This window comes from Pungitius pungitius, chromosome 1 (assembly GCF_949316345.1).
Source record: "Pungitius pungitius chromosome 1, fPunPun2.1, whole genome shotgun sequence".
NCBI lineage: Eukaryota > Metazoa > Chordata > Actinopteri > Perciformes > Gasterosteidae > Pungitius > Pungitius pungitius.
In genome coordinates this window covers 14,990,260-15,012,883 of record NC_084900.1, presented here as the reverse complement: position 1 = coordinate 15,012,883, position 22,624 = coordinate 14,990,260, and the positions used below count along the sequence as shown (strand labels likewise).

General features: G+C 48.2%; 1 protein-coding gene across 1 annotated transcript; it reads right to left on the bottom strand.

Moving 5' to 3' along the window:
- On the bottom strand, window positions 1–22,489 carry dnah12 (dynein, axonemal, heavy chain 12). The gene is made up of 74 exons (XM_062562368.1): window positions 22,359–22,489; window positions 22,000–22,182; window positions 21,795–21,882; window positions 21,666–21,692; window positions 21,374–21,557; window positions 21,232–21,301; window positions 20,990–21,148; window positions 20,731–20,917; window positions 19,386–19,574; window positions 19,147–19,300; window positions 18,965–19,056; window positions 18,676–18,854; window positions 18,231–18,366; window positions 18,013–18,138; window positions 17,793–17,927; window positions 17,453–17,646; window positions 17,127–17,370; window positions 16,844–17,029; window positions 16,554–16,754; window positions 16,273–16,467; window positions 16,071–16,192; window positions 15,847–15,982; window positions 15,615–15,761; window positions 15,376–15,495; window positions 14,941–15,097; window positions 14,684–14,856; window positions 14,425–14,577; window positions 14,108–14,347; window positions 13,743–13,988; window positions 13,511–13,630; window positions 13,326–13,435; window positions 13,022–13,205; window positions 12,783–12,923; window positions 12,617–12,700; window positions 12,308–12,496; window positions 12,112–12,231; window positions 11,785–11,973; window positions 11,565–11,716; window positions 11,256–11,394; window positions 11,000–11,166; window positions 10,661–10,916; window positions 10,226–10,522; window positions 9,479–9,657; window positions 9,114–9,306; window positions 8,821–8,982; window positions 8,517–8,711; window positions 8,074–8,207; window positions 7,833–7,995; window positions 7,667–7,747; window positions 7,138–7,314; window positions 6,927–7,058; window positions 6,755–6,844; window positions 6,524–6,664; window positions 6,189–6,430; window positions 5,957–6,104; window positions 5,714–5,859; window positions 5,322–5,536; window positions 5,027–5,219; window positions 4,744–4,936; window positions 4,487–4,659; window positions 3,735–3,875; window positions 3,494–3,652; window positions 3,081–3,376; window positions 2,575–2,828; window positions 2,353–2,493; window positions 2,137–2,274; window positions 1,831–2,064; window positions 1,567–1,755; window positions 1,358–1,461; window positions 1,061–1,265; window positions 840–977; window positions 644–735; window positions 481–548; window positions 1–388 (listed from the first exon to the last, which is right to left on the bottom strand). The coding sequence occupies exons 1-74, from the start codon at window positions 22,376–22,378 to the stop codon at window positions 195–197; spliced, it is 11,901 nt and encodes a 3,966-aa protein (XP_062418352.1). The 5' UTR covers window positions 22,379–22,489; the 3' UTR covers window positions 1–194.
- Between the last annotated feature and the right edge of the window lie 135 nt (window positions 22,490–22,624).

The following is a 22,624-nucleotide window of genomic DNA, read 5'->3' as shown; positions in this document are numbered from 1 at the left end:
GTGGGTAATGTCCCTGCAGAAAGATTCACAAACACGCTGACGCACAAACTGTGGGGCGGGGGCGGGGGGTCACACACGGTGTCATGTTTAATTTGTTTGCGTTTGAGGAAGGACAGAGAACCAAAAAAGAGGCATCACAGTGTTAAAGCCACCACGGTAAAGTGCTTGAGTCTTGTACAGTTTGTGGTCAGATTTCAGTCGTCCAGCTGGCAGAGCATGGCCACGCCGCGCTTTATCCAGTGCTGAGGGCGCTGGGTGGTGGGCAACTCCATGGAAATGACAAAGTTAGTGGAGTGGCCCGTGGTGGAGAGGGAGCCCTTCCTCTCGCTGGTCTTGTAGAGAGGGCAGACGTACAGCTGCTGAGCCCGATCCTTGCTCCTCTTCTCAGCTGCATGGAGAGAAGCAGAAGAAATGAATTCAGCCTATGGTCCGGGTGGAGAACCCTTCCAGGTGAAAGGACGGATCTGATGATTGACTTACTGAGTTTAATCCAGATGATCGGCATCACGTCAAACAGGACTTTGGGGTGCTGCTCGGCTAGAACGCCACTGATAGGGAGACCAACAGTGGTTAAGTCTTCCTTCACTTCACCATCCCATCATGTGACTATTTTAGGAACAATAACCCTCGTGTGAACATCTACCTTCCTTTGTCCCATCGAGCTCCATCCAGAAACAATCCGTTCACGTAAACACCGTCCTCGGGCGGCGTGTCCGACGCCTCGAAGGGAAGAACCTGCACGATGACACCACCAGAACAGAACCAGACAACAGTTTGCTTCTAGGACCACGAGAAGATATTCAAGCTGGAGACGGATTACAAAATGTGCATCTGTGGACCTGAAAGTTAAAGCCCAGCAGGTCAATGGGGACGCGGTACTTCCTGGCGTAGTTCTGCATCGCTCCAGTGAGGAAGGCCTGGGTGAAGAAGAAGCCGGACAGCCAGAACACGCTGGGTTTACTGGTGTCGCACCAATCCTACGGGGCACACAGATGAAAATTCAACAAAGCCCCCATGTGATACTATTCTTCTAAGTGATTCGTTTCTCAGTCACTCTCACCTGCAGAAACCTGAGCCTTGAGAGGAAGTCCGTAATGTAGCTGCCCAGAGGCTTGAGGCTCGGGTAGGAGCACTTGGCCCATTTGTCTGGAACCTTCCCCACGATCAACCCGCCCGCGACGGCCTCCAGCTCCGCGTCCATCACCACCAAACCCTTGATGGCCTTCAACAGGTTCTGCAGGCTCACACGGATTGTGCTGCACAGCCTGAGAGAGAGAGAGAGAGAGAGAGAGAGAGGTATTAGGTCGTACCGGAGATGATGTGTCTTTCGTGTCGGCACGGAGCCGCTGGTCCGTACGTGTTGTAGCGCTCCATCTCTTGGACGAGCACGGTGTTCATGCTCTCCTCGTAGAGCACTGGGAACTTTAACAGGGCTGCTTCCGTGTCGAAGTTAGCCGGAAGCTGGATGGGAAAAGAAAGGGAAGAAAGCACGTTTGTAAGTCAAGAACATACAACTGAGTGCGTGTCGATTGTGATCGGTGTGGTCGAGGTTTGATCAGCTCGTGCCTCATTGAGGATGTCATTCGCGATGTCGAACAGCGCCTTGTCACTGCCCGAGCTGGCTCCTCCTTTGGCCCCTCCCCCCTGGGTGAGCAGCAGCGAATCGAACAGCAGCTTTGTCTGCTGCAGATCTTTAGAAATGTCCACATTTTCATGCATCCCGAACACCTCTGGATGTTGGCTCAACGGAAGCTCCTGTAACACGACACAGGGTGACAGTCATTCGTGTGCGACTAGAAGGTCGGTACATATTTGCACTACATGCTTTACCTTGATGAATACAACGTAGTCGTCGTAGGTGGATTTCGGCGGGGCGAAGTACTCGCCGCTAGGTGAGAAGGGGAAACGAGGTTTCTCGATGATGTCCTGGTTGTAGAAGTCGGCCAAGGTGGTCATCAGGAGCCGCCTGTCCCAGTCGTCCGTCACGCGGCCGCCATAGTTACACTCACCTGTCAGGTAAGTTATGGCCTCGAAGGGCACCTCGTTGTATTCGGTCACAAACAGCTGGAAGAAAAATCACACTTTCTGATTTTTTTGTCCTGTAGAGACGTGGCCACTGAAGCTCTCATTGAATACCTGCAGCTGTCTGATGCTGATGCGCAGGTCAGACTCATTGAAGCCATACGGAATGTTCCAGCCCAGTGGACCAAACTTCTTCCTCTCCTGAACAAGAGCATGGAAGAAGCACAGGCCATACAGGAGCTTCTCCCAAATCTAGAGGAGAAACCCAACAGTCAGCGGTTGTCCTTCGCATAGACCAACCAAACACACAAAGAGACTTCTCCTTCTCACCAGCTCCTTATCGGGGCAGCTGTTGAAGAAGTTTACGTCGGAAACTGGATCTGACAGGTAAGACTGCAGCAGGTTGAGCCGGAGTCCTGTCGGAGGCTCGTTCGTCATCTTCACCCCATTCTGCAGAATGGTCACTGGAAACTGATGAGAAAGGATGTTTCATGACGACTACCATCACAATGAATATGACCCTGACTGGTGATCGTGTCCATTGACCTTTACCCTGGGGGAAGGGTAGCTCGTGAGCCAAAGGCGGAAGTCCGGGTGGCACGTTGCCGGACTGAAGTCCTCGCAGGTTTTTTCCAAGTTGGACATCCAGGAAACAGCCAGATGGCAATTCTGCAAACATACCCAGGTCCCCTCCTGCATGGCGGTGGATATCATTTTGGCAGCGATAGGTCCCTGGCCCTGTCCCAGAGAGATGGACTGGAACTTGGTCCCGCCCATGTTCTTGTCACTGGCGAACTTCAGTAAGCCTGTGGAGTCAACGCCAGGAGGATTATGGGTCCGTGAGGGAGTGAGTGTTCACCTTCGTGTCCGTACATGGATCATTTCACAATCTGCTGCAGAAAACTGCATAATATTTTGGGTGCGTATTCATTCAATCAGACGATACAGAAGTGGAAATCGCAAACACAGTTGCCAGAGATGTGCTTTTAGCTGAGTGCACCTTTCTAGTTAATAATGCTTCTCAGAGGAAGCATCATCTGGAACCGTCACAGACTCACTGGCCATGGGATCAGCGCCCGGAGACAGCACAAACACCAGGGGGACGCTGGAGTTGGAGTCCAGGTAGCTCTTGCTCAGGTCAAAGGGAGGCGGCTGGACAAATTTCTTCCCCAGTTTGCCCGTCACAAACTTGGTGACAGCTGGAACGATCTTGTCGGGCCTGAGACAGCGAACAAGGATCATCTTCTGCAGGTCGTTGAGCCGTTCACACCACGGAGCCGGCAGAGGAGTGTTGCATGGTTCTTTGCTGTCATAAATAGATTTAAAGCTTTCTGGGCTTTTGATGAAAGCCTCTCTGTGGAATAAATAATACATAGATTCACTCTATTAGGCAAAAGGAATTCATGGCAACAGGACAGGGAACTAAAGTCATAAAAAAATCCTTTTGGGTTAAGTGAGGGATGCTTTTTACTTTATTCCTTTTAGGCCAGACAGCTCGCTGGCTCTGCAGGTCTCGTCCCAGCTCTTGTCCTGAAGCCAGCCGGGGGCGGGGTTAGCAACGGTGTTCTGCAGTCCCACTCCTCCGGTCAGGAAGAACAGGAAGTCAGAGTACACAATCTCCTCTTTAGCACTGAGAGGATACAGACAGGGAGAGCAAATATTCAGTACTGTAATTCATTCTGCCATCATCGCCCTCTGGTTTAAACACTTACAGGAGCAGGTTGCAGCAGAGGAGGAAAGAAAAGAGGAGTTTGTCCCTCTCAAACAAGGAGCGACACACGTTACAGTACAGGTTATAGGTGAAGTGATCGATCAGGTATCGAAGCCTCCGCTCCAGGTTCTTCGACTTGTTGCTGTAGAACCAAGGAGAAAACACAGGGAGCTTCAGACCAACGGACCAACTCCTAGAAGTGATTTAAGCCTTGCTAAAGGGTTGGACTAGTTTGTCTCACTTTAGTCAAAGACATGTACACAATGAAGCACAGAGAAAAATAATGTCCACAATTCCCACACTTGTACTAAGAGGTAAAAGAATAAATGAAAGTCAAATCAAATCGATCACCTTGTTGCCCCTTTGACACTCTATATCGCACTTTATTAAATATTATATATCTCACATCAAAAGGAAAGCCCATCATTGGACTCACCCTACTGCCAGTCTGGGGCCATGATGGCCTGACGTCACATGACCAGTGTTGACTGATATGTGTGATTGGTTGACTTTTATGATTTCCTCTGCTTCATATCTGCCACGTTAAATATCGTCTGCAAGGACTGCCAGGACTCGAGGAGGCACACGCTGTTCACATCAACGACGCTGCACAAATGTAGTCGAGGCTTGCTGACCCTTTTGACCTCTGACCTTTCAAGTCATTATTCCGACTTTTTGTGTGAGGTGTGATATCCACAACGTGTGTGCAGGTAGTCATAGAGTCGGGGGATGCGCCTCACGTGCATCACTCACCTGTCTTGTATGGAGTTAACGTAGAGGTTGACAAACCAGCTGAGAGAGTACTGGTACATGGGGTCTATGTTGGTCAGATCAGCAATGCTGAAGAACAAGATGGAGGAGTGCTTAGCAATGGCTCTGTAACCCTCTCTGGACTCTGCTATCTGGATCTCTGTCTTCTCTGCAATCTGGGATACAAGCGCAACAGAAGGACGTGAGATTACCGCTCGCTGTCCTCATCGCGTTCACAAACCCGGGTCGTCTGTGCACACCTGCTGCTTCTTGCTGATCTCATTGGACATGATCTTTGCCGAGTCAAGAATCTGGATGGCGCTCTCGTCCTCCAGGATATTTCCCCCGGAGCCCTGCAGTGTCTCCAGGATCTTGTCCTCGATTTCCTTCAGCTGCCTCTTGTTGGCAGCCGACTGCAGGATCAGAGCATTCCTCTCCTCCTCCAGCTCCGGCCTTCAGAGGAGACGAAGCAGAAGCCCTTCATGAAGAAGTGATGCGCGGGATTAAAGTGTCACGTTGGCGTGAGTGTTTTACGAGCGCTACCTCTCCTTGGCAACTACGATCCCCAGCAGCTGGTCCTGTAAGCCCTCCGGGGTGATCATGAAGTTGAGCAGGGACACCTTGGTGGCCAGCTCCGGCAGGTAGTGAGGGCTCCTCAGCTTGGTGGTGATGTAGAAGCGGAAATCGCGGGAGTACTCGATCACGCTCTCCCCGAGCCTGATGCAGTCCACCCCGCCTGCGTGAGACAAAATGTTCCCTAAGGCTAGAATTGTTTCAGTTTTAGCCTCACATTCAAATATCAACCGCCACTTTGACGGTCCTCTCTGGTTCACAGCACCTTGTTTGAAGGTCTGTTTGACCAGCAGCGGCTCCAGTGAGGGGTCCAGCTCCTCGCCGACGTTTTCCAGCAGCAGCGGGGTTCCAAACTGAATGCAGTTCTCCAGAGTTCTCATGTAGTCTCCGTCCGTTAGCTTGATTACGCTCAGGTTGTTGTCTTTCTCTGAATTCTTCACCCACTTGTTGGCCTGGCCCTGGGGGTCAATCATCAGGGGCCTGCAAGACCACAAGCATTGAAAAGACTACAAAATCAGCAGCAATGTCTCTCCACTCCCAACTAGTTGTGAGCAGTTTCATGTGGGAACCATGTTTAAAAGAAGCATGTGTTTTTGAAGATTTTAATGTTTCGCACATTTAACACAGTCACCAAAAACTTGAGCAGCTCAGACTCACCATCTCCGTGAATTCCTGACAATGACACCATTGTCAATGGAGAAGGAGTCACTAGGGAGGCCTGCGATGTTCCAGGCCCTGATCTCGATGGGGTCCCCCAGAGTCTTACTGAGGGAGAATTCGTCTGCCGATGGAATGTTCTTAGACTGCAGACATCAACATCGGGAGAAAGAAAGAAAAATAAGCCTCAGCTCAAAGATCGTGACTTGAAAACGGATGAATAGAGAACCCGAGGACTTGTACTTGGCACAGTTTGCTCCATGACCGGGTGCAGTCCAGTCTGAAGCCGGCGGTGAAGGCCCCCAGGTAGGCGATGACCCCGGCGGAGATGAGGACATCTCCGGTCAGGTTGTCGTATGTGTTCTGCAGGTCATCGGCTGCCTTGGACCATCTGCCGACAGGTTCCTTCACTTAGTGGCATATACTATATATATAACCAATATAAACAATGACAGTTTGTGTGCGTCGTCCCGACCTCGTCTTCTCTCCGCCGAGGCCACCAATCAGCTTCTCGGCCCTCTCCAACTTCCTGGCACACAGATCCACCTGGATCTCCAGCTGGGCCTTCTCCTCGGTCTTCTCCTCGAAGGTTTTCTGAAGTGCGGCCAGGCGGTCCTCCACCTCCTTTAGCTCAGATCGCTTCTGGTCCAGCAGGACCATGGTAGCGGCCAGGGACTCCTGCGCCTCGGCCAGGCTGGCCTTCTTCGGGGCCACGACCTTAAACACAGACAGCGCCAGAGGGTGAATTGGAGGAAACGTGCGTGTCCAGTATCTCCAGGACGTGTGGATGCAGAATCAGAAACACTGCACCTTCGCCACCCTGTCGTACACCTCCATTGCTTTGATCCACTTGCACAGGCCCTCTGCTGCAGAGGAGGCTTTGGCCACAATACTGGGGTTAAAGTCCGGATTCGTCATGTACTCACTACGGATTTTTTGCATTACAGGTAACTAAAAAAAGGAAAAATAGAAGTGTTGGTCAGAACAAAAAACAAGTGGTTATTATGTTTTAAATAATACAATTATTTTCGGGACACTTACAGGAATGTTGTCCTTGTCATATTCTCTAAGGTCTCGTAAAAAGTTCATGTCCCCCACGAGCTTCTTGCTTGGACCCCAGTAGTCAAAGACCTAAAAACAAAGTAAAGGAAACACTTTGCGGTATTACAAAGAAACGTCAAAATGTTCTTGAATATATCTTTCTATTTCTAACCTTTTTTCCCGTCCCAGCCGGGTCTACGATCTTATCCGGCTTTATCTCCTTCATCACGCACACAGCGGACATCACCAGCTTCACTCCCGAAGGAGGGTTCTTCATCGACTTCACGATGGTGACGTCGGCGGGCTGAAAGCGAAACAGGCGGCTCAACTTAATCAAGGGGTCCCAACGCGGGTCGGTCCGGGGGGGCAGAAGGCCCGCTCACCTTCAAGGTGTCCAGGGCCGAGAGAGCGGCCTCCAGGGCGGGGATGGCCTCGGCCAAGTCGCTCTCGCACTCGTTCTTCAGAGCCTGCGCCTCGTTGGCCTTTATGGTGGCCGCCTCCTCGTCAACGCGCACAACTTTGCTTTTGGCTTCCACCTCTACGGACTCCACTTCTATCACCTGGAGGTCAACGCATCAAACAATTAAAATCCATATCTGCCATATCACTTTAAGCTTCATATTGTTCTGATGATTGGAACTGACGTGTAAAATTATGTTTGTTTTAACGGGCAGGAAAAGAAACAAACCGTAGTGCATTTATTCGGCCCCAGCGTAAAATGTACGACTACAAAATGCAAAAATCAAAGCTGAAATTTAGCAATCATTGATTTCTTCTAAATGTGTGCTTTGCCTCTAAGATTACAGAAAACTGAGGCATAAATGGCAGTAAAAATGGTCAGGATACTCAAATATGCACAGATTTGCTTTTCTGTTGTGATTGATGTTGGTTTGTGAATACACAAGTATTCACCTTCATCATTTTGTGGTTGTCTATCTTTGCCTGCTCCAGTTTGGGCTGCAGGTCCACAAGTTCCTTCTTCATCTCGCTGACCTGCAGGGAATATTATAGTTATAATGACTCAAATACAGAAATGCTGAACATTTTGGATTTCTGGTGTGAAAAGTGCTGCACGTACCTGCGATTCGGCGAAGGCCAGTTGATCCAGACCGTTGGTATACCTCTGCTTTGCTTTCATGACAGTTTCTCTCTTCTGAGTGAGTAGCAGACGGAAGGCAGCAATCAGCTCCAGGTAGGATGTGGGAGTCACGTAGTTATGGCGACCCAGCTCAGAGAGGAATCTGCGATGAGATCAACCACGTAATCAAGGACTCGTGATTTACCTCCGGAGAGAAGTTATAAATAACCGTGTCTTTCACCTCTGAGAGAGCTGCGTTGCAGATGTGTGGAACGTTTTGCAGATGGGTATGACCTCACGCCTCTCATTTCCACTCATCTCCAGCGGGCCGAGGAAGGAGTTCGCCACTCGCTCGAGGGCCTCCTCTGGCCACGCCTACCCGGGGCAGAGGGAAGAGAGGACAGTGAGGACAGGGACAAAGACAGACAGCTGACACTGCTTGGAACAGCACTCTGCTGGGGTAATTGTGAAGATATGGGTCCGGTTCAAATCAACATCTCCGTGACTTGGAGTTGTTTTCTGTGCATCATTCAAGCATACGTGGGCCATTATTTTATTAAATGATTTACGATATTAAACATAAATAGCATCAAACCCGGCGGTTTGGAGTTATACTCCTCCGGAGGTTCTCAGGTAGACAAACACACTAAAAGACATCATGCATTCCCAAGGCCCGTGAAGCACCTGGAACCAGTCGATGGTGCAGCAGTTGACCAGAGACGGAAATTGGCGCAGGCGGTTTCGAAAGGCCTTTCCAATCGGACTGAACGCCACGACGATGTGAAGGTTCTCTCGACAGCGCGCCACGAAGAAGGCGAAAAGAGTCAAAGGACTCAACTCTAGATTCTTATTGCCAGCTTGGGCAACGGGACGCACCGACTGCAGGAGAGAGAGAGAGAGAGAGAGAGAGAGAGACGAAGCACGTTGAACATAAACGAGTGAGGCCTTTGAACCAGGTGGTCACCGACAACCGTTCGAGGCGACCTGCCTCCATGATCTCCTGCTTCTCGTCTATGGCGAACAGGTTGGGCACCTCCCCGGTGTTCAGGACGCTGTCCACGTCTTCCAGAAAGGCCTCGTCTTTGATCTGAGAATCAGTCAGCAAGAACACCGTCTTCTGACCTTTCACCCCGGCATTTTTCAGCAGCATCTAAAGTATCATTTAAAAGCACTGAGTCAGGGTGTTGTTAAATCTTTAAATGTTTGAAAATGCAAAAAGGAAATCAGAAGCAGAGATCAGAATGGCAAAAATGGCCAAAAAAGTGATTCATGCAGGCTGACCTTGAGGTCGTCTCTCCACTCCGTGGTGCCGTAGCTCTTAGAGATCTCAGGCTGGAACAAGGCCATGTGGGCCATGGACGTGGCCAGGCGGGTGATGGACTGGCGTCCGCTGCCTCCCACGCCCACCAGCAGGGCATTGCCCCCCGGCTGCTTCAACACACGGCTGATACGGGACAGGTGCTCCAGGACGTAGCTACATAATGCAGACATTTCTTTAGTTTACAAGCAAAGACAAAGTTGAAAAAACATAGTTTCATTAACCTAATTAGTTAAGTCAAGTCATTTGATCGCATGCTCGTTCTAAAAACCCGGCCCTTCCGTATGTAGCAGGTGGATATTGACTCTATGGTACCAAAGATGTTTACCGAAAGATGACGAGGTTCATGCGATTCTTGTGCATCTGGTTGTATTCACGGAGACACGACTCCACCACTTGGGAAAAACTTTCCATTGAGGGCACCTCGGCGTACAAGCGCTCATCATCCTCCAGGTCGGGGTTCATGTAGTCACCAAACAGAAGATTCCGCATGTCTTCTTCAACCAGCTGAGAAAGGAAGAGAAAATAATATAAAGGTTTTAGTATTCGTTTCATGTGTATTTAAAAGCGACTCCTCTGGTCCTATAGAAGTCTTTGAGAAAATGACTCATGACCTCAGGAAATATTGTAAACATGAGTTTATGGTCTTAATCTCTAGTTTAAAGTCTTTTTCAATAGAGCATTATGCTCATTTAGTGAATTATGGTCCATTTAGAGTCAAACAGAACATAAAGCAGAGGATGTTTTAGGGCGGGGCTTCACGCTGATTGACAGGTCTCTACCGGGTTTACTCCTTTCAACTTTCGCCCTTTCCCAGTGCAATGAACATTAATCGTAACATTTTAGTTGCATCAAAACTTTGGCATATCCTTTTTTTAGCTCCTCCCTCTTGTGTCACTTCTGGTTGAAAAAAAACAAGATGGCGACGGTCAAAAAGGCTTCAAAATTGTAGAAACAAACGGTGACTACAATCACTTCTATGGTATTAACAGACAGAATGCAGATCCTCTTCTTTGTTCCGTTTCCTGACATAAAGCACATGACACAACAGCAAATGTAACTGAACTCTTCTTACTCGGCTGCTTTGCTTCAGGTGATCAAACACCTGGTTGAAGGACTCTTTGAAGTGATTCTTCAGGATGCCGTCCATCAGCTTGTAGAGCCACGCGCGATCTGTGTCGTCCACCAGGCGGTCGTAGAAGACGCGGAAGACCTCGTGGACAAACAGGCGTACCATGGTGCGCTTGTTCTCCAGTGAATCCCTCTTCAGCAGCAGGCAGCCTTGGATCACGCGGGAGAAGTCCCGCAGGTTGAAGGTGTAGTGGGACTTGGCTGGTGTTGGAAGCAGGTTCTCCACGGCTTTCTTATACACCTTTGGTGATTAAAACGCACACAAACTTTATTAGCCATGCTATTAAATGCTATTGCATTGGAAAAGACAAGAGCCGCCTAAGGAGAGTGTTTGGCCATTAAAGAAAAACAGTTTTCGTGTGTTTTTCCGGCAACTTGCCTCCATTGTAGCCGTCACTATTTGGTTTCCGACGGTGAAATATTCCGGCGGGAATTCATTGTTTTTGACGTAGAAGGCCACCACGCTGGAGAAAATGCGAACCATAGTGTCGTCACTGAAGGCGTTGATGCTAACAATGTTGAAGTGGCGCAGAAAGCGGGGCGTCACAGCATTCCTCCCCCCGCCGGGGGGGCCCATAGCTGAGATGAACTGGAGGTCAACCAGAGAGACCTTGGAGGTGTCCTTCAGGTCATACCTGCCGGGGGAATAACAGTTCACTTCCTTTGTTGTCATCCTCATATTTTAATAACGTACAATCTAATAATGGACGCCTCATACCAGTTTCCGTGGTCAATATACTGCCGAAGAAGCTCCACGGGAGGCTGCGCACCAAACTGTTCCAGAGCAGGCATGTTCATGTCGTCTACAAAGATGACACACTTCTTTCCCACGGGGGGCCCGAACACGCCCTTCCTTCTCTTGTCCAACCTGGACATGATGATGTTCTGGAAGTTGCAATAAAACACAGATTCAGCACATTTATTTAAATGGCTTGAATGTTGCAGTCTGATCCTATTTAAACCTAAATGCTGACCTGAGTTTGGTTGGAGCTTGTGCGAGCTGAAAAGTTGACGAAGAAGGGTAGATAGCTGTCTTTGTCCAGATTGTTCATCAGTTTCTCCTTCACGTACACCGACTTCCCGGTGCCGGTCGGACCGACAAACAGGAGAGGCCTGCGGGGAGAAGAGAAGCAGTGGAAAGAATTTTTGAATAATTTATTTAGTCAGATAGTTCATTTGTTCAAATAAATGAGAAACCCTACTGTTAACAGTAATTCAAGGCGATAACGCACTTTAAAGAATGTGTGTGTGTCGGTGCCACTGTGAGCCACGAGAATACTCACACTCCATAAGCGATGCACAGGTCCATGAGGTAGGAGTAGCGGACGGTGTCTATCGTGGGAACAATGATCTCCTGCACTTTGGTGTTTTTGTCCCCCAGGTTGACGTTCTTGATGGCGTCAGTCCAGTGAACCCAGCGGCCTTTTCCTTTGAACTATTCAAGAGATGGCGGTTTGATTTACTGATTCAAAAAACAATAACAAATCCTCTTGAGCGTCATACCTCATAGAAGAAGTCATACACCAGACTTCTGTCGTCCAGGGGACACTCCCACTTCCCCACAATGGCGGGGACAGGGTGTTTGTCCGTCTGTCCGGACAGGATCGTCCTTAAGAACTCACTGAACTTCTCTCTGCTGTCTGCATCACAGCTGCCCCCCGTGGACCACACCAGGGAGAAGGCGAAAGCCGCCTGCAACCAAAGAAGGAAACCAGGGGCGGACCGATGAAAAGATATTATTTCACTGAGATGGAAAGTTAAAACACAACATTTTGGAATATTTAATGGCGAAATAAAATTCCCAAAACGCCAAATGATTAGTCCTTTTACCATGATCCAGGTGCGTATATTCTTATCATCGGAACTACTGTTTACGGGTTCAGTGAGCAGCATCTCAAACAGTCGGCACAAGGACACCACGGTGTTGCTGTCGCTTGTGGAAACAACTTCCTGTCAACAAAATTCAGCATGACTACAAGTCAGAATTTCATATATGGATAAACGTGCTCCACTGGGGGCCCCGTACTCTGCAGTGTTTACGCAGCACCCTGAGGGAAGGCGGAACGAGCCAGTGGAAAAGCTCCAGCAGCAGCGAGCGGTTTTTGGGGCTCTGCAGAGCGTCGGGGAGGTTGTTCATCCAGGAGATCACCAAGGGCTCCCAGCCCAACTGGGACGGCTCCATGTAGATCATCCCGCATCGGCTGACTGTGGCCGGCTGCGTGGGAACAAGACGACCAGAGCAAGACCCTTCTACATCATCCAGATACGTCCCACCCATCGGGCCAGGGACATCGTTCCCATTGGCTGACATTTAAACTCCAGACCTCGAACTCACCGAAGCCTGGGATAAATCCATTGCTTCAAAAATCAGACTCATCTGATTGGACATCTGAATGATCTCACCGCTCATCAGGCACAACTGTGGAGGAAGAGGAAGAACCAAAGAAAGCGTGTAAACCATATTAACACAGTTTATCCCACATATTCACGGCGCTGCGTACCTTTTTGTTGTCATCCAGCACAGTGTTCATGCTCTCAATCCACAGCGTATCTATGGGACCATCAAACACCACCCACTTGCGTTCCGGCGTCTCAGCCGATGCGAACTCGCGAAACGTGTTGGCCACAATCCCGTTCGTCCACTAATAAAAAAGAGAAAGGATCACGTGAAAAGAAAGAGGTGAAGCGTGTTGTAAATACACAGTATCTGTCTGTGATGCAGAAGGAGGCATTGGTTTACCTCGTGGGAAACAAGGTCAAACTGTCCAAAGAGCTGTCCCATGGTGATGGACTTTGGGTTCACTGTCCTGAAGATGACGCTCTTCTCCTCGCCGTAGCCTCGCTTATTCATGAGAGTCAGCGTGTCAGCGAGAACATGCAGCACTTTGGTTTTACCAGCAAAAGGCTCCCCCACCAGCATGAACCTGACACGATAAATAATACACAATTCATGCAATATTAAGTATTACCTCTGAGCTGTATGCTGCACAACTGAATGACTGGAATCATATGACATGTGACAGTGAAATAGAAGTACAACATACCCATGCCTGACTATCATCATCTCGTAGGTCTGGACCATCTTCTCTAAGAAGACCTGTGTTGGCTGTACATTGTGCATTTTACAGCACTCTTTAGCAGCTTCCAGAAACAGCTGCAGGACAATTTACATGACAATATTAATAAATGCTGAGACAAAAGAATAAGAACCAGAGTCATTATTTCTGACCTGATAGTCAGCCTCTGGAAGGGAGATGCCCGGGAACAAGTCGCTGGTGATTCCGTTGAACAGCGGAATATCGTGAGAGAGAAACTTGGGCTCATTGACATCCTTTATGGACCTCAGGAGCTGGATATTACAAAATGAGAAGGTTAAAATAGGGAAACTTGTGTATACTTTGGAAATACTGTGCAGACTATTTGTTATTTAACATTAAAAACATTCATTTCAGCACAATTACCAGTATGTCCTCATTCTCGTTGGGATACTTGAGCTTGAGGTTCCCTGCAGCCACGAGCACAGCTTTGACGGCCCTCATGCCGTAATCGTAATGGAACTGTGAGGAGAGCTGCTCGGAGCAGAGCCTGTAGGTCATCACAATCTTGACCGACAGCGGTTTGGCGTTGAGGAAGCCATATGAATACAGAGAGATCTCTGCTATCAGCGCGTAGTTCGGGACCATCATGGCCACTGTTCGGAACAACACCTGCACCAGAGAGATGGAGCAAGAAGTGGGTAGCGGTCAATGTTGGGCAGTCCCACACTTCTTTCTATTTAATTACATGAAATGAAGGGGAGGTGAAAGCAGTAGGTCCCATCAGAGACCTTGAGGTTGTCTGGAAGCTCCGAGCGTCCTGCGTAGCCAGGGTTCATCGTGATGGACACAAAGCAGTTGGGATTGAGTTTGAGCATGGTCCCTTCGAAGTCAAAGTACTCCAACTTCAGCTCAACGGCCCTCTGGATGCAGAGAACCTGCTGGGCCACTACGGACAGCACCTCCAGCTCAATGCGGTTGAACTCGTCAAAGCAGGCCCACGCACCGGATGAGGCCAGGCCTTTGAAGAACTAGGAGACCAAAACCATTGGTTGGAAAGTGACGTTTGTGCGTGAGATAGAATCAAAAACATTCCTGCCGTGGTTACTTTGCCCATGGCGAGGTAGTCCAGTCCGTCAGAACAGTTGAAGACCACGCACTGCACAGCGAGAGCTTTGGCTAGATCCTTGGTGGTTTCCGTCTTTCCCGTTCCAGCCGGACCCTCAGGCGCACCACCCAAATTCAGGTAGAAAGCCCCAATCTGAGACAGAGGGGAAGCCTATGAATTGAATGTGGTAATACCTGATCACTCGGCGTCGTTCCAATAACGGAGCGATCCTGTTTGAGGAGCCTGTGAGGTATCCCACCAGGGTTCTGTAGCATCTGTCCGTCAGGGGGGTGATGACGAGACGCGGCGAGTTGCCCAGGTACTCGTAGGCGTACTTAACATCACAGTTGATGATGCGGACGCGAACGTCGTCGTTGCTCCAGTAGTAGCGTAGCTGGGCTAGCCACTGGAAGTCGGTTTCATTTGACACACCTGATAAAAAAAGGAGACATTTACATTTGTAAACTAAGGCGGAGCTCTGTTACTTTCGACTCGGCTTTTGGTGCCGCGAGGTACCTTTCTCAATCAGCTCCGAGACCACATCCCTGGCGTGGACGTCGATGGTGACCAGCGCTCCCAGCGTGATGCGCGTTTGTTGAGGCAGTTTCCCTCTCACCAGCCCCACTATGTCACTCAGCTGATTCTTGAGTTGTTCGGAGTAGTTCTTTAAACCCTACAGAGAAGAAAACCCCAATAACTACGGCTCAGCTACGGTGTGATGCTCAGACAAAGAAGGATTTCAGTTGGTGAGGAGTGAGACACTGTTTGATAAAAAAAATGAAAGCAGCTCTATTAATAGATTAGATTCAATCAATTTTAATTTGTTTTTAAATTATCACCTTAATTTCCTCATATTCGTAAAAACAGTTAACACTACTTCCATCAAATAACCGGTCTCTCAAATCCAACAAAACAAGTAACATCTTCAGAGAGAAAGGTGTAAAGCCCTACATCAGGTCCTGCTCTGATGGCTTCATGAACCTCCAAGGTCCAGAAGATCTGGGAGGTGCAGAGCACCACCTGCCCTGGCCACTCCCTGACCCACTGGCTCCGCGCAGTCTCAGCATAGGCCTGCAAGCACAACCATTGAACTAAGTTCACACATCATGCGATCCATGCACAACATGACGGCAATAGAGTAAACAAGTCATCAGTATGTGTTATTTGCGGTTTTGGAACGGTGATCTCACCACCCTGGATCGGGCTACTACATCCCTGACACTGCGAATCATCACGTCCTCCACCTGCACCAGCCACTTCTCCACAGCGCCTTTGGCTTCGGAGGTGGAGATTTGCTGGATGAGCTGAACCCGCTCACCCTCGCTGCTATGCATGGCCTGGGCATGAGTAGGGTACACAGCTCACTTAAGGTCCAGCAACCATGGTTTCGTGTTACAGTCACAAAATGTGCAACAGCCTTGCCTGGATGTCCAGATTGGGTAAGAAGTCCAGTTTGGAAATACCCTCAAAGCACTTCTTCAGATGGGGTTGCACTAGTAAGGGGTCTTTGGTCTCAGACAGTATCTCCAGCATTTCATCGTTGGACAAGAAGAAGAACCTGGCAGGGGCATCATGAGTTTAAACAAAAATCTGTAACAATGACAACAAAATAGACAAAAGAAACCTGACAATATGTTTTCATCTACCTTGGAAAGAAGAGACGCTTCTTCTCCAAATAGGCATTCAGTCCTTTCATGATGCTGTCCAGAAGGTTGTTACAATTCTGCAGTTTCTCCAGCAAACCACTCAGAGAGGTTGCTGGCAGAATCTAGAATTAAAAATCATCACCTTTCACCAACTTCTAATGTGTCCACTGAAAACCACTGAAAACCTTTTGTTGACGACTACCTTTGGGTTCTTAACGCAGTGCCTCATGACCTCTTTCCAGTTCTTGTCAACAGTTTGGAAAAGTCGTCCTTCTTCAGGAATCTGCTGCATGATGTCCTGGGAGGAGAATATGGGCTCCAGGTAAAGCCACTGGGCCTGCACCTTCAGCCATTCATCTATGGTCTCCTGGATACGAAGCAGACGCTCCTCCCACATCTGAGGTCACCAAACAAACAGATGAAAAGTAGCAAAACTCCCAAACTGCAAACTGAGAATCACAACCATTGGGTGGTCGGACTCACTTTGATCTCCTTTTCAAAAGGTTTGCTGAACGGTGAGCCCCTCATAGTCTGAGTCTTTACGATCTGGTCATCGAGCATTTGCTGGATCTCGTCCAAGGCATTGAGGATGGACACTCCGGTCTCCCTGTGAGGTTGATGGTTGAAAGAAATACCATCCCAGATATGCACCATGGTTTGCATAGCCTTCTCCAGGGAAAACTCCTGTAGAGACACAGCATTCAGTACATTGACTCTTTAATAAGCTTTTATCAAATGCTGCAAAAAGCAAACACCCGTTTCAAAGCACTTACTTTGCTGGCAGTTGCGCTGATGGACTCAAACTCTTCCAGGTACGGGGTCAGGTTTTGTTTGAGAACTTTGTTTAGTGTGGAACCAGAGTCGGGAGTCAGGTCATACCCCACTATCTCTGACATCTGATCCCAGTGGCGACCTCTGATGCCCGGATTGCACAGGATGGACACTAAGGGGATATGCACCTGCCGATGCAAACACATTCAGGGTTTAACATCAAGGACAAAGACTTACTGCCAGACCTGTGATGAGCCCCTCGGAGGGGACAGACACATGCGATACCTTGAACTTGTTGATCTGGTCCATCACGGTGGAGCACAAAAGTACTGTGGGGCCCTCCTGCTTCATTGGATCATCCTGAAAAGGTGCTTGCTTCGTCTTCCCAGCGATCTTCTCCATCTCCTGCTCGGCCTTATTCTGCTTCTGTTGGAAAAGCTTGTGCATCTTGAAGACCTCCCGAAAGAACTCGTCCACTTTTACCTCCATGCTCTCGCCATTCAGGTCCTGGAAGGAACCGTCCATCCATCTTTTCACAAAGAAGATGAAAAAGTTAATACAGGGAAATGTTTTTGGTGGGAACGCGTCAGATCTTCGAGCTGATATCACACCTGCTTTGTGTGCGCTGCCACGTGGTCACAAGTGCAAACAGCTTCTGATACGGTCCGATACTTTCTTTGATGACCTCCACTTCTGGGTAACATGTCTGGTCCCATTGGTAAAAGGCCTCCTCTTTGTTAATGAAGACGATCTCCTCGTCAGCCTCCTGAAGGAGTCTCTGGACCGTTCTGATATCTGTTACATACTGCCCAAAAAGTCATGACGAGAATATTATTTTCCATCGCACAGCTACAAGAAACACTGTATAAAAATTCTATATAATTTGTGTTTGTGTTACGCTCTGGGTTTTCCCAAACTAGTTCTTTGACGGTATGCTGCCGATGTGTGTACCTGCTGCATCATGTCCAGCTCAGAGCAATGTGGGAACTCCCCTATCCTGCGCCCCAGCTTTTCAAGCTGTACCATCAATCTTTCTCTTCTAGCGCGCAGCTCCTGCTCTCCTGTACGCTTGGCCTCCTGCATCACCTAGAAAATGGCAAAGAGATCCAGAATGGGGTCATCTTAAAAAGAAACCATGATATGCTGTCATCTGCAGACCCGAGGTCGTTACCTCATCGCTGAGTTCAAAGGCACGACGGATTTTCTTCGGCCAGAGAAAAAGGGTCGTATCAAGCTCCTGATCCTCGGGCTCGACGGCGTGCACCTCCAGGATGTAGATTAGTCTACAGAGGGCTTCCTGTCACAATGCAATGTGGTAAACTGCTGTTAGAATATATATATATAAAATAACTCAACTCAAAATGCGTGTGTGAGATTCAAGTTATTCACCTGCATTTTCTGTTCAATTTCTGCGATACCCTTTGTCTTAGTGAAATGAATGTGATCAATGATCTGGGTCATTTCTTCTGTACTTTCTGGTACTTTCAGAACATTTTCTCTGATGGCTTCAAATTCAGAGCAGATCCTTCGAATAGACACAAGAAGAATTGTGACAAGAAACAGGATCTTACACACAGACAGTTTTGTTACCTTGTGGTGAGATTTGGTAACATATAACGGTGAACTACGATAGCCAATGCAAAAACATTAAAAAGGAGAATGCAGTGTTTGGATAATCAAATCTGATCTACTATAGAAACATGACGGCCTGCTCCGTGAACACAACAATTCTTATTTTCAGGTGATCATGCACTTGAGCTTCTATTTATGCCGATAGATTTTCATAAATGCTGCAAACTGCTCCTTCAGAGAAAGGTTACAAGAAGTGTCTCACTGTAGGCTCAGCTCCCGGTGGCTGGTGATCACTCTCTTCAGAAGTATTTCTGCATAATTATTTGCTCTGTTGGCCAGCCCCTGATTCAGCTCTTCACAGTCCAGATGGACCATCAAGAAGTGGGCTCTGGCTGGAAGGCTTGTAATCTCCTTCGACACCACACAAAACTCCTCCACTTCCTGTAAAGACGCAGTGAGAGTGAAAGTCATCAGATCATAACAAGTCTCATAACTCATAACAAGAAACGTTCTAAAATGCATGCGGCATTAATGAAACTATGACTTGTTACCTTGGTGTACTCTTCAAAAGAGTGCTCCTCTTCCAAGAACTTCTCCACTCTGGCATGCGCAGTTCCATTGACAAGCCAGTCATACTGGTCAACTGCAAAACAAAGCAAAGAGCAAAGTCAGCAATAAACTGAAGTAAAATCCACGGGATGTTGAACAGGACTTATTGGACAGTAAATATCACCATAGTTCTGCAGGTGCTTGTCAGGTTCCTCCAGGTTCTCGCCCACAGCTGTCTTCAAGATGGCCCGAGCCCGAGCAATGATGTGGTCAGCCAGCTTTGCATTCACAAACGAAGACTCGCCTCGTGCCATCCATGACTGCATCGTGTGTACCTTCTGTGGGTCGATGTCATCCATAACAATACTTTAAATCGTTAAAAAGTGTTTATTTCCCTTTGAATGGCTTTCAACATAACCTCACCTGCAGTGTGTTTGTGATGGCATTCAGAATCTCAAAAACAGCAGCTTCCAGATCTTCCAAGGTGGGATAAATTTCCATCTTTTTATCATCCAGCGTCAAGACCATACGAAAGATGGGCAAAAGGTGCCGATTGCTGGGATCGAACACATTGACAAACTCCTCCACACTCGTCTGAAGCAAGGATTTCAACTGGGAGGTGAAGAAGAAAGAATGAGTCTGACTTAGCAACCATCAACACATCGACAAAAAGCACTGCAGGGGCCCAAATAGATGATCTGTCATGGCTAGATTTTCACATGGCTGGTTGTACAAAAAGACTGACAAATGAAAAAAAGATGATCCAATATCTATAAAATAACCTACAAAAGTCAAAAGCAAACAGAGTAGAACACGTGAACAGTGTGTGTGTGTGTGTGTGTGTGTGTGTGTGTGTGTGTGTGTGCGCGCACATCTTACTAGGATTGAATCTTATTATAGGATAGAATTGAATGAGGCTATATCTCTATAAATAAAGGACATATATATATATATACCTAGTGTTACGAAGGAGGTCCCTGTACCGCCTTCCTCTCGCCACCGGAGGGACCCTTCTCCCGAGTACTAACTGGTTTTGAACTCCATCTCCCATCATGCTTCACGCCAGGGACTGATTGCGCAACACCACTGATTACACACACACCTGCACCTCATCTACACACACACACCTGCACCTCATCTACACACACACACAAGAGCCACGAACACCCACGCACTCACTGCGAAGTCTTGATTCTGCCCCGGCTGTCATTTCTGAGCGTTTTCCCCTTGTCTTGATCCCTGTTTATTGACCACGGACCGTACTCCATTGCTGACCGCCCCTTGCCCACGACCACTCGGATTGTTTATCGGACTGTGATTCTCTCTGCCTGCCCCGACCCCTGCCTGCCCACTGACCACGATCTTGTCTGTCCTACATTGCCCTGTCTGCTGTCTTTGACCCTGCCTGTCTGATACCCCAATAAAGAACTGCGAATGGATCCCTCCGTGTCCGGCGCCTCCTTACACCTAGCCTCATATATATATATATATATTATATATATATTATATATATATTATTTTTTGATTTTTTTTATATACACACATATAATGTACATGTATACACACACATAAATACACGTATACTGTACATCTCTTGGTGTTTTTCAATGTAATTCTCTTGCCAAAAAAAGGTATAAAACAAAGATAAAAAAAACGTTATCATAATTCATATATTCAAGAACTGGTTTTGATTTAGGAATGATCAAAACAACCGTAAGTGAAATTCCTTTGAATGGTTCATTCTGACTCATCATCAGCATCATCTCACCTGAATGGAGATGAGGGTGGACGCACAGTCAAAGAAGGACTCCAGTTTCTCCTCTTTGACTTCAGTCAGGGTTTCTAGTAGGTGGATGACTTTGGGAAACCAGGTATTCATGATACGATCTTCTGTCTTCTTACACTCCACAGACATTCGGACCTGTAGGCTCTTACAATCCACAGGTCCGGAAGCACTGAAGCCCAAGTTAAATCAAAAAGTAAACTTGAGCAGCGCCATGATTGTTCCGCGGTGTGTCTTTCCTTACCGGCATCCCGAAAGATCCACCAGGACCAGCGGAGAAAACTTCATGTAGCCGATATCCAGGACGGCTTGCATGACCGGATGAAGGACGTGCAAATTGTTTTTTATTGTTTTGCGGTTTCTGATGAAGCTCTTGTGCCACGATTGGGAGAATTCAATAACTCTGCGAGAGATTGGAAGTGTAGAATAAAAAGGGGGCATAAAAAAGAACAACTACTAGTTGTTAATCTTGGATAAATCCCTCACTTTGTTTGGGCATCCGTCTGTTCGTCTGAGACGGGACCTTGTGCATATGGATCCTTTAGCACTGTGTTCACTAAATGAAGGAAACAGAATGAGACACGGGTCACCTGCAGTTCCGATGCACCCTGACCCTAACTACCAATACCTGTGTGCTTGACGATCACATTGTGGAAGTTGTCGCTGACTTCCTTGCAGAGCTCCTGCTGCAGCTTGTTCATCTCAGGGGCCCCTTTCAGCTTGGAAGAGGCCACGATGGAGTCCAACCAGCCCTGCTGGATTGGGGGGAACGGGCGGCTCTCTACGAAGCGCTTCAGCACCGTGTAGTTCATCTGAAAAAAGATAAGAAAAAGAGAAGCCTGACATATACTATATATATATATTTTTAACTTAACGCCAGTCTCTTCACACGTCACATGCAACACGAAAGAAGATCTTACCTCACGCTTCCGCTCCTCGCTAAGCATCTGTAAAGGTGTTGATACAAACATGCCACGTTATACTGTGAAATGTTTGTACACGCATCAATATTTAAAAAGTGTGCGCAGGTAGAAAGTTGTCACACATACAGAAGGTGGAAACTGCGGTTGTGGTGAGCGGCTGCGTCCTGCTCCCCTCTCTCTGCTCTGTCTGCGGGCCTCCATCGCCCGTGACACCCTGCAATAACCCAGTCAGCGAGCTGTCACCCCGCAGGGACCCCCAGGGCCCTACTGAATAATGAACGGACTAAATGACAGGGAGTCATTCTCTAACAGTCATGGAGTATATACACACACTATCATGCGGAGGCGCTCCCGCAGCACTCTGCTCCTCTTGCGCCTCAGCGCTGTCTTTGGGACCGTTACGGTGTCCTCCTGCGCTGCGGGGGGCTGTGCCTCCTCACGCCGGCTCCGGCTGCCCATAATGGGGGGCAGGACGGGAAACTTCGACATGGTCGCCCTCTGTGGCAACGCGCCGCTGAGAAGAAAAAAAACCATGAAATAACGTGAGGCTAATTCATTGCTAGGCTAACCGACCGTTAGTCATAATGCTGCATTTGGCACTGGCCAAGCTAACGATAGCAAATGTTGCATTTGTATTCACATTTTTAAAGGTTTTCGTTACAGTTGAGAGAATAACAACAGGCCAGCTACCTGTTCACCTGCTCGTTCATTCTATATCGCCCTTCGTGGGGTGACCGGCCGGCGCTTATTTTAATCCGTACTCATGTATCCCGCGAACGGAGTCCCGGGATGAAAGTTAACTTTGTCGTTTCCATAGCAACAGTAAACACGGAAGCGATGGGAGGCGCGGGGGGTCGTTCTTAATGCCGACATCGAGGCTCCCCTACTTACAAACCTAATACAGGGCGACACATTCGTTATATTAGATTAAAGCCATAGATAACGATTAAGTTGTG